Source organism: Argiope bruennichi, chromosome 7, assembly GCF_947563725.1.
Source record: "Argiope bruennichi chromosome 7, qqArgBrue1.1, whole genome shotgun sequence".
NCBI classification, from domain to species: domain Eukaryota; kingdom Metazoa; phylum Arthropoda; class Arachnida; order Araneae; family Araneidae; genus Argiope; species Argiope bruennichi.
The window spans coordinates 74098147-74110689 of record NC_079157.1 but is presented as its reverse complement, the minus strand read 5'-3'; the positions used below and the strand labels follow the sequence as shown (position 1 = coordinate 74110689).

The following is a 12543-nucleotide window of genomic DNA, read 5'->3' as shown; positions in this document are numbered from 1 at the left end:
ACTTTTTCTATACACTGTGTACTACCTCCCTGCTGTGGACTGAAATCTTTCAAACTACATCCCTTCATCAGAACATATTAAATATTTTTTAAATCGCATTTTTATTTGGTTTTTCTTCTGGCAAAGGACTTCGTTATTTAGACAATTATACAATTTCTTTTGTTGCTTCAAGATCAGGAACCTAAGTAGTGCACAATTAGCATCAGCTTAAGACAGAAAAAGAGAATGTGCGTAGATTATTTACTATACGCTCAAAAAGGGTACCTCCCCTCCCCAAAAAATAGCCAACCCAACATTACTTCTAGACGTATGATTTTCAAGTCATATAGCAGTTCAGCATTTGAAAGTTACAAAAATCAGACTCTGTCAGACATGGGGAAAATCAGATGCCAAAAGTAAAGGCATAAAAGGTAAAGATAAAGTTAGAATTTAAACTTTTAGGGAAAAAATTAACATTAAAAACGTGAATAAACTGAATTTGCTGCATACACAATTTGGAAGAATCGACTTGGAAGCAAAAATTAAAATGAAGAAAAGCACTTAATCAATTTACTCTAATGAATCTACAGAAGTTCCCACACATTTCGAGATAGAAAATTATAAATTTATTGTCTACTTACATGTGCAATACCATTAACAGCATACCCCGAGTTGACAAAACCCTATAAAAAAAAATAATCACTTTAGCAATTTCAAAAAAATACAACAAATATAAGTGCATAGAAAAATAGATTAAGACGGGGAAGGGAGGGGGGTTCATCTCGGACAAAACTGATTAAAAAATTAAAGTATTTAACATGTTCATTTTTTGTGAAATATTACACATCGTCGGTTTGCCCATGCATCTAATTTTACAAAAGAAAAAAGGGGGGGATTGAATTTTTCACAATAATAACGGTTTTTGCTCTCCTCCTTCATACAGTACAATCATAATTGTGACATAACCCTACAAATGGTAGTGAAAATTTTGCTTTTGGTTGCGAAAAGATTCAAATTGAAGAATGAAATTTAACTAACAAAATAAATAATTTACACTAGTATATAAAACATATCATTTTCATGTAAAATTAGCTGTTTTAAAATCCAAAAGTAATAAAAATAATAGCATAAAATAAAGGGAAACATAAAACAATAAAATTGAATATTAAGTTCTAAAAACATTCTTTTGTATAAAAATAACATCAAATAAATAAAAATGACGATTTCTTACACTTCGGGTACAAATTTATATAATATCCATAAATTTAATAAATAATTTCTTCCCACAAAAGAAACAAATTATAAAATTGCTTCAGTCACAAAAAGATTAAAACCAACTTTTAAGCAATATATGTGCAGGGGTAAAATGTATGAACAACTGTAATATTCTGCTTTCGTATAATAAACTAATAAATAATTTTATTTTTGAATAATATTAATAATAATTTCTATCATTTATTTTCTGACATTCTTCTCATTTAATTTCAGTTTATTACCACAATTGTCGTTGATAATAGTATAAATAACGGTTTTTTGCCAAGATCCTAACCTTTACAAAGTACCAACGTAAAATAAAATAATAATCAAGAATCAGGTTTACCATTACATATAAGTTGTATTGAAAACACATAGATAAGGAAACACGAACAAAGCGTTAAAAACGTTTAACTTTAGCAAGTTTACCAGCTGCACGTCTATTTTTAGAGTTTCTCTGAGTAAACATAGCGAAGAAACGTCAGTCCGTTCTTCACTTCAACAAAGAAACGCGCGCGCTTGTACAGCCAGCAAATTCCGCCCTTACAAAACACCAAAAATTCGATAGATTCTTTTAATTAAGCAAGAAAATAAATATTACTTGTAAATGAAATAAGTCGAATTTAAGGCTACATGGATTTACTTCAAACCATTAAATTTAAAACATAGATTTCAGTTAAAAAAAAATCTAAACTATCTGAAAAACATTCAAGAAATGATCCAGCGGAATCATTCGAAAATCCTAGACTTCCGAACATTTCTTTATGGTTTTATAATTTTTTTGAGAACAATTATAAAAAATCGGTAAAAACGCTATCAACATTTTTTCCAGATACTCATTAAAAAATTTAAATAAAAAATATTAATGATTACTACAAATTCCTTGCATTGCTTCAAAAATAAATCAAAGAAAAATATTTCAAAATACGATACTTTGCATTAAAATCTCATTAATAAATGCTAAATACCAGTTTCGGAAAAGATAGACTTCTTAGAAACATGAAACAAAAATGATCAATGTGTCCAGCTGAAGTTGAAAGAACACGTCATTTAATGCGGACATTTCAAACAATCGGTCTTACCCCAAGCGCCTACACATTAAGTTATTAATACTATGAATATTAGTGTCTTGGAAATACGCACAAGGCTTTTTCCTTTCAAACATTTGCAGGCAAAAGTAATTAAGGGAAGAGGTCTGATTTAAAAGATTTAGTTATTATTAATTGATTAACCGACTTCTTTTATTTATCTAATAGCGGTACGCATCTATTTCCAAGCTACATATTTCGTCAAATGGATGCGTTGGACCTGTGGACGTGGCCTCCATGCACACTGAATCTATCTCTTTTTGATTTCTTAAGGTAATATCTTAAATCATTCACTCATGATACACCTGTGGAGACTTTAGAGGATTTCATATCACGGGTCATCGTCGATCATGGTACAAAAGGTATATTTCAGCGCGTTGGACAATCATTTCACTGCCGTCGATTTCGGCGATTTTACTATCGTACTTTTTATTTCGATTCAAGTATTGATTACTGTACTTTTTTGTCTCTCCTCTCGATATTACATCCTACATAAGTATGTTCGTGATTTTCATCAATTAAATGTATCCTCTTCTTGATGCATATTTGCTTTCCTCTGAATTTCAGTATATATTATTAATTAACAGGGAAAATTATCTTGATGAAGTGAATAGTTAAATGATATTCCCTTAATGAGTTGATAGATACATACGCAGAAACTGTAGGTTGTAATAATGTGTTTACATTGAAAAAAATTAAATATTACCATATAAACGTCGACTATTAAACTTCAACTAGCGTTATTATTTCAATATAATGACCAATTAAATGAATTATTCTTGGACATATCGGAAAATAATGTAAATAAAAATCGAAGCCTAGACAGATATTCCACTTTTATTTCTTCTCACTTATTCATTCAGGAGAAAATGTTAGTGAAGTGCGGAACGAAACATATACACCTACACAAACTACGTGATATGTGAAATCAAGATCAATTTTTAGATATAATCTATCCTTTGAAAACCAGAGACAAATTTCAAAATTTTTTTTAAATCTTTATATTATTGCCAAGATTACTTTTTAGTCTAAGTTTTATAAACAAGAATTTCGGCTAAATAAACTGGAAATATATAAAGCGAAAAACAAAACAGTATCATGAAATACAGTAGAGTGAATTCAAAATCTTTTCACCATTCTATGAAATTTTTTTTAAAAAAAATCAATACTACTTAAAACCTTTTATGCTTTAAATTTTGAAAAACTTGCATTATGATTTTTCAATAAAAGTTCATATTCCTATAACATTCAAGTATACAGAGAAAATATTTTGTTGGCCAGCTCTTAATGGTAGAAACCTTCGTTACAGAATATTTAGAAATACTTCAAACGGCCGTGTTAAGCAGATTTATACATACGCTATAAGAAATCTGCTAAATGATTTTCGATTTTATATCACAAACTATCGCTTGCTCATATTTATAACTGATTGGTATTTAAACTGCCTGATGTTACTTTCAAATTCATTAAAATATATCCAGGATTTTGAAACTAGGCTAATGATAAACTGAGTAACTCATCCAGCATAGTAAAACAGATTTGACTAGGATTGTTATATTTACTGCAGAATATCCTACAAAAGGGAAGACATTAATTTGCTTTCATATTTTTTTTTACATCAATGGTTATTACAATTAATTCCACAGAAAAATATTGCAGTGTTACCAATGTGTACAGAGAATTTAAGCACCCAGTTTCATAGAATGAATTAAATTTGATCATGAAAGTGAAGAACCTCGTCAAAGAATGAAGACGAAAACAAAACAAAACAAAAAAATATTACAACAAGAAAATTTATTCATCGAATCCAATTTTCCTCGATTTGGGAACATATTTGCGGAAGTCGACTGTGTCGCCAACCAGACAGACAAGAAAAAAAAATAATAAAAGAATTCGTTTGCGGTTTGACGAAAAAGCCTCAACGCATTCGACTAGAGAAGAACGTAATAACCTTGAGAAACATCAAAATAAAATAAATTTTACAGATAAGTTCTCAAGGTTCCCACTATAAATAAGCGATACGGGTTCCTCTGTTAAAAAAAAAATAATAACGAATAATGGTGTTAAACTAACATTCTGGACTATTTCCGTCGATAAGAAAAACTAGACGACAGGAGATAACTATTAATTTCAGTCTATAAAATGTTTAATTATGAAACTTATAAACTTAATAATATTTCCTGTTATAGAAAAAAAAAATCACTAAGATGAATAAAAAAAAATAATAATAATAATGGCACCAAAAAGAGCCGAAAAAGTATTTAAAGTAAATAAAATCAATACAATAAAAGAATACTGCCAGGCTAACTACATTAAAATTATCAGTTTTACAGTCTTAAATAATTTTTTCATGTATTATGAGTAAACAGGATTCAAGCAGAAGTACAGAAAGAAAATAAACAATATTCAAGGCAAATTAATTTATCCTTAACAGTAAAAGAAACTCGGTAAATACTAGATTATGCGTTTTTTGTTTATTCAATATAAAAATAACAATAACTATCCGAAATAAAAAGGAATAATTTACATAGTGCCAAAAGGGAGATATAGTGTAAACACATCGGGAATTTTTTCAGAAATTTAACATTTTTATTTTATTTACGATTTTTTCACATGAGTGTAATCATTTATCAATGAACAATAAAATCAGTTAAATACGTTTTGTGAAGAACTAACCCTATATATATTTTTTAACGTTTTGTTTGCTTTAATCCTTTAAGCGTCAAGTGGGAAAAAAAGCTGTAGTAAAAAAGATATCGGAGGGGACACATACTAAGCAGAATATTTATAATATATTTAGGTGTTCTTAAAATTTTTAATTAATTAAATCTCATAAATTTAATTATTACCCAGAGATCTGTGTATTAAGACATATTTACAATATTCATGTAAAACGTTTAGACTCGTTGATACCCCAAGGACCTCTCCTCTAAGTCAGGCGCTCTCGCAACTGCACTATTTCGGCACGAGAAGAATGAAAGTTTTAATATAACTAAGCAGTATTAATATTACTACTTTTGAATAACCGGGCCAAATAAAGGGTCATTGTTTTGTTCTTTATATTGGAATTAAGTTACATATTATAAAATTTATTTTAAAATGTTTACAAATATTTTTATCCTTGAATTTTATTTTTTCCCCTTTTGTAAGAAATTTTTTCAAGCCTACAATAAACATTTATGTAATACGTAATAAACATTTTTGTAGTACTACTAGTTTTCATTCAGAAGTCAAAACCTATGAATAAGAGCGGATGAGTCACAAAGCAAGGAGTTATATCTGACTTATCCTCTCAAACACACACTCCACTATCAGGAAATTATTGCTTCCTTATTAGAATTAAGAAACTGCATTATTTGAAAAGAATTTAAGCATCAATAATCAATACTCTGTACAACAAAAATTCACGTTTAAAATGAAAATTGCTGGATTTCCCAAAACTTTCTGCAGTTCTAGAAAAATAACCCAGGGGCACCTCAAATGATGAGAAGATCAATGGGGATGAGAAGCTGAAGGCACGGTGGTTGGTTCTCGAAGTTAGAAATGAAAATTCGAGAACTTTTACTTAAAAGCAGAAAAACCGTTGCTATAAAATTGAAGAAATTTCAACCACTCAAAAAATAAAAACCATTTAAATAATAATAATCGTGGCATAAAACATGTAAAATAGATATATTAATCTAATTATTAAAAATATTTCATTTTAAACAAAATACTAGTAGTTACTGATGGCTGGATTTTTTTATATATATTTTTATAATAGTTTAATGATAAATAACCTTTGAAAATGCTGAGCTCTAACAGGAAAAATACCTTTATTTTTTTTAACAATAAACATATTAAAAATAGTGCGAATGTTCTAAAATTTAATTCTATCAATTCTATCAATCTATCAATAAATAAATTCTATCAATTAAAATTTAATAACATAAATTAAAAATCTTACTAAACGACAAAATATAATCCCTACTGTTTTAAAGCAATTATATAGTTTCAAAATACTCTAACACAAAAGATTGTATATCTTTTAATTACTTATTATCAACAAAATAATCATAGAAAGTTATATTCAAATGTTAGGAATAACTTGGGAAGGAGATATACGTTTTTTTAATTTTCTCATTCTCCTTTCACACACATTTATATACATGATATACAGCAATTTCCTCATAAATACAGGAATGCATTGTTGTTAATAATAAACCAAAAATAGGCTTACCTATCTTTCCACAACAAAGACATCCCACACAAGCATTGCAAAATCAATATTGTGATGCCATATAAATTCATCTTTTTTTAATAAAATGTGTGGGCTGTTAACAACAGTAGTTAAGAGGAACCGGATCAAATAAACTCTTTCCCTTGTAAAAAGGTCATCTATCAATGGTTACTGGCGCCCATCTTCCCACCCATATAACAAAAAATCGAAGGAAAAAAAATCTTGGAGAAAGAAACTTATCCCCATCATTGTCACGGATAAAAATAGCTGTCGATAGCTCAGTTTAGAAATGCAGACGTCTGTCACAAATGTCAGAGTTAGAGAACCGACTCCAAGACAAAAGAATGCAAGAAAATAAATAGTAAACATCAAGGCCAAAGCATCTGTTGAAAGATAAACGAATTAAATGATATAACTGTTTTCAGATCAAAAACAGATGATGACTGTACTAAAAAAAAAAATATATGGAAATCAACGAAGGCGAAAGGAGATCCAGGCAAAAAATTATTATTAGGAAAATAATTTCATTCGTGATTAATTGGTACATCAGCTATTCTTTGACATTACCAGAATAAAAGTGGTAAGATTTATTACAGCCATGAAATAAATATTAATTAATATTCCAGAATTTAGCAGCTATTTAGAGTAGAGCTGTTTTCCGGCAATCGCGAAAATTGAGAGCGATAAAACGGAATATGCTTCTTTGGGGTTCATGATGTTTTTCGGGAGAAAAGAAGTGGTGAAATAATCATCTGCACTAAAGCACCTTGAATACTTTTTCGGAATAAATATTTAAGTATATATTATCATTATAAATTAATGAAGGATTTTCAAATTTGGAGTATCAACAAAAATTTTCTAATGCTAATAGGTCTGGGTATTTTTTTTATTGTTAATCATGGTTTAAAAGAATATTGCTATTACAGATGTTATAGTTTATACACACTTTTTAAATTGCAAACTTTGAAAACTTTCTTCTTAACCCTTTAAAGGGCCATTTTTTTCTAGTCATATTATGTTAAAATATTTTTAGGCTTCAAATTAGAGTAAGAAAAGGGATTCATTTAGCTTATGTGATACATTTAATTTGATTATCAATTAATTTGGTTAATTAATAATTAAGTAACAAATCAAGACACATTTTGTGTAAGATAAAGAACTGAAGCATTTAAGTTTCTATCTTTCTAAAAAAATTTGTCAGAACTGATGCCAAATTAAATAAATTCATACAAAGATTGATAAATTTGGTGGGAAACATACTTCCCACGGCCCTAGAAAAAGTTAAAGAAAGGGGAAAAAATTATGAAATGAAACAATTTTTTCAAATAATCTTATAAATGCTTATTATAAACTTATTTCTGCCTCATTCAACATTTATTTTCTTATATTCAATTTTTTCGGTGATGAAAAATTTCTCCCAACTCGATTGCAAGAGTTAAAAAAGAAAAGCAAGCTCTTTTCAAAATCATAAAAAGCATTGGGGGAGGGGGACCTGCTAAACAATACCCCCTTGAATTCGAATGGTTAGTTATGAGGCACTTGCATATAACTACAACACGGGATGTTATGAGGTAGTCTATAAAACAACCTGATAATTTTGAAAAGATAGCTGCATGAGGCATGTCTACTCTAATACTTCACTCCACAAACTATATAGTTCCATCATGTGGGATCTAAATTTAGATGAGATTCAAATCTTGAACATCTTGCCTTTTTCCACTACAAGCATAAATATAGATATTCGATTGAAATGGCAACTGAGCCAATTCTACTTGATCAACAGTCAACTAGTCAAACAGTGATCTTTCTTCTGTACAGCAATGATTCTTCCTTTACAATGCGCATGAATTGAAAAAAATGAATGCTTTTTAATTCATAAAATAGAAACATTATCGAATAACACGAAAATAATTATTTGAAATCTTCTACCAATCAATTTGACATCTGGGTTTCAAGTAAAACCATTACGCATTCTAGTTAATGAATTATTGCATCAATGATACAAATGTACAGATATAATTACAGAAGTTAAGCTATATTTCATCTAGAACTTATAAAAACGCAATTGTAAAAAATATAAATACATATTAACTCTTTGAATTCAGTTTGAGTCTATGATTTAAGAGGACCAGCAGAGAATTTTGAGCAAACGAGAACATCAAATTTTATGAGAGTGTTCTAAAAAATTTGATAAAAATAATTTAAAAAAGTAATCCTTGCATCGAAATATATCATTTAAATTCCCAAATGTAAATAATTTCAGTTCTTTTTCACTAATTTAATATTAACTAACACTTGGTTTATGTTATCTCATTTTCCTATTTATTTGTACACAAAAAACGACGACATTTTCTTAGAGCTGAAACGAAATAGAAAGTCGGGGTGGGGAAGGGGGAGCTAGAATTTGCACCATATCCAATTAGCAATAACCACAAACAATGCTTAATTTTCGATTATACTTAAAATCACAGATTCTATACTGAAATATTCCGGTATTCTGTTAAGGTAGAGCAACAGCTCCCAATATGTATATATTTTTTTCGCCCATAGCCCTAGATTAGAGTTTTTGAACAATCTTTTACTATTATATCTCACCGAAATCAACATTTTAGCATAATTTAGCAATATTAATAATGTTCAAGAATCAGTATTGTTAATTTTTAATTGCTTATTTTATTCTATTTTTAAAATAGTATTAGTCCAATTTATCAGTAACTTTTGTTAAAAAAAATGCTTATTTGTCAGGATAATCAATTATTTAAAAAAGAGGCAATTTGAATATGATCCATCATAGAGGTGAATGTTATGCTTTAAATTTTATTCAAACGATCCATGTGTTTCGAGCTTAGTCAAGTTAAAAGTAATATTTGTTTTTAATACTCGATAAGATGAAATAAACCTTTTTATATTATCTCATCTTTTCGTCATATTGAATTTCGCATTTGAGAAGCTGTCATTCTCAGCATGAACGGGGTGGGGTGGATACAACATTCTGCAATTTTTGTCTCTTTTTTTTTAAATTTTCCTTTCCTTTTTTTTTTTTTTTTCGCCATTATTAACATAGCTTTAGAATACACCATGCTGGGAACCTTTAAGGCAGAGAAGATTGTCGTATACTAACTAACAGATTTATTTTGAATATATACATCAATTAATGTCTCATAGCTTTCAACCCAGACAGACGACGAAAACAACTGAACTGACTTCAAAACCTACATGAAAACATCAACTGAAAATTAAAATTCAGAATAGATATTATCCGACTGCAAAACAAACATTCTACCAATAGGCCGTCGCACCCATTAAACTTCGACTTTTTACAGCTAGAGTTTTGACAATAGATGCGACAGAATTACTGAGTTGTGTGTCACATCGAATTCCCAGCCTTTTCGCAGGGATAAATAAAACAAAAATCTCCCCAAAACAGAGTAAGAAGCCAGCGTCTAGCGCCAGCCGTTCGTTCACCCGCCCTCAAAACAGAAAAGAGCGGGCACACAGCAGCCAGTCGTTAGATACGCAACGGTGCACAACCAAGTACAAGGTTACGCACTAGCAAAAGATCGCTCAGGTAGGAGAGCACACGTGTGCACTGGAAAGGGAGGAGAGGAAATGACACAATACTGAGAAAATATCCGGAAATATTTAGCTACAGAATCACTCGTTATGAAGCATCACAACTGCCATCTCTTTTTCAAATGACACTCAATGACCAATAACAGAAACAAATGAACTACGGGATTAAAAGACATGCAGTGATTAATTTCAAGTATAACTTTCCAAAAGAAATAGGATTATTAGCAGCACAGAAAAGAATAAAATCAAACATCACTTTAGTGAATATAGCCTAAAATGAGCTTAGTCTCTGGCATCATCAATTATACATAATGTTATTTTACCACCCCCCCCCCACCAATTCCGCCAAAATAATTTTACAACAAAAATTGGGGAAGAGCTTCACACACAGTTTTCACATTTTTGTCAAGATACTAAGCTATTTTTAAACAGAAGTTAAAACGATCAATATGTAATAATATTTGGGGGACAGATAACTAATTTAGCTATTAAATTCAATGTGATTTTCATCGTTTCGAAGATCAGGAGTAATTCAATGCTGAATGTCAACCCGGATTCGGATTTTTTTTTTTTTTTTTTTTTTTTTTTTGCTTCGTCAGAAAATAACTTTAAAATATGAAATAAAATTAAGTAAAATTTAATCATTAAGATTTATTTAAATTAGGAAACATTTTATAAAATGCAAGTTAATTAATATAAATTAAAATTATACTAGCATCCCGATCAATCTAGTAAAGAAAACTACCTACTTGACTGTAATTAATCTTGATGGAAAATCTTACTTAAGCCAATATATGCACATTTCACACGTTCGGCACACCGCGCCAAAATTCATCAGAAGTCACTATAAATATTCGCAAAGAAATTCATTGAAAAAATTCAGCATGCGCTAATGTGTGATTACTTAATGTGGAACACACAGGTCTAATGATTCATAATAAAGAAATGATATTTAAAAATTATGGATAAACTCAGTGATGGTTAAAAAACACCCCGGAAACAGCAAAGTATATCGTTTTTTTTTCATACGCAATGGCATACAGTTTTTTTTTTTTTTTTTCAAATTTTATTTATTTATTTTTAATGTTTGAATAATAGAATCCGCAAGTAAGGTTTTTCTAGTCAGGACTTAAGATGCATTCTCGAAACAGAAAGAAGGAAGTTATTATTTTTTCATAGAATGAGTTTGTTATCTTCCAGTTCTCAGTTTTCAGGATTGCCTCTTTTAAACACTATGACCTACTAATTAAGGTTGCGCAAGGCGTTCTTCTTTCCTTTGTTTCGAATTAAGGCGCTGAGCATCGACATACTTACTTTATCAGTCACCTTATACAAACCGGTGTCCAATGTCAACCAGTTAGTTACACAAGACAGTATGGAAGGTCACTGGGAATCAATTTCAATACGACGAGGGGGAGAGGGCCGAGGAAAAGAACAAAGGGTGACACTGAGGTTGTTTACTTCGTTCTCCACAAGTTACATCCGTATTTTGAAGTAACTTTAACTAATTACAAGGGCAAACATAAATCGCACACCACAAACTAAAACGGCCAATTTTTGAATTACGAAGTTAAAAGAAAAGTGTAAGCAAACCAAATGAGAAAATTACTATCTAAAACACGTTTAGCAAAAATATCGTTCTAAACGTCCTTAACTTATGAAAAGTTTAAAATGCATATTTTGTAGAATCTCAGATGGCAAAAACCAACTAATCATAAACTCCTACAATTGTAATAAATCAACGAAGATTATAAGACCACAATAAATAATGAGAATGGAGTGAATTAATCTTTTATCATTGCTAAAAATTAATTCAATTTTTTTTTTAATCAAGCTATTTCGGACGTTTAAAAAGAACTGCTAAAACATGATTAAGAAAATAAGAGAAAGTATTTTTCTTTATTATATTTGAGATATAAATGTCATCATATCCTGCATGACAAATTTAAAAACAGACTCTAAACTCTAACGAGACTCTAAACTATGCCTAGAGCATGTTAACGCTGCCGAGGTCCAAATATCCTTCCGTTGGTGTAATGTTAGAGTTTAGAGACGTGGATATTGACTCAGATATTTTCCTTGTCGTCTGACCATGTTCAAAATTATGAATTTCGTTCTAAAATAGCTCTTGTGTTGCTTTAAAATGGCATGCTGTTCCAACTAAATTCTACAACTTAAAGTCTAATCTTATTTACTAGCAGAATAAATAAGTTTATATTATTAAACAAATTTAATAAATAGTTACGAAAAGCGTTAAATGTGAAATTCTTACTAAAAAATTTATGAATTAATTCATGTTGTCACGAAAACTTTTGTTTATAATACAGATTTTGTCACTTTCGATTAATTGAGATGAAAATTTTATAAAAATTTTAGTTATTGATGAAATTGATTATCGATAAAAAAAACAATCAACTTCAATAAATTAGA

At 29.5% G+C, this 12543-nt stretch overlaps 1 protein-coding gene across 3 annotated transcripts in view; it reads right to left on the bottom strand.

Moving 5' to 3' along the window:
• Positions 1-12543, bottom strand: part of LOC129976742 (single-stranded DNA-binding protein 3-like) — a 297319-nt gene that overhangs the window by 202076 nt on the left and 82700 nt on the right. For all 3 annotated transcript variants that reach the window (XM_056090468.1, XM_056090469.1, XM_056090471.1), the window contains exon 5: positions 621-662. In XM_056090468.1, the coding sequence (XP_055946443.1) occupies positions 621-662 (42 nt within the window). The remainder of the gene's footprint in view (positions 1-620; positions 663-12543) is intronic.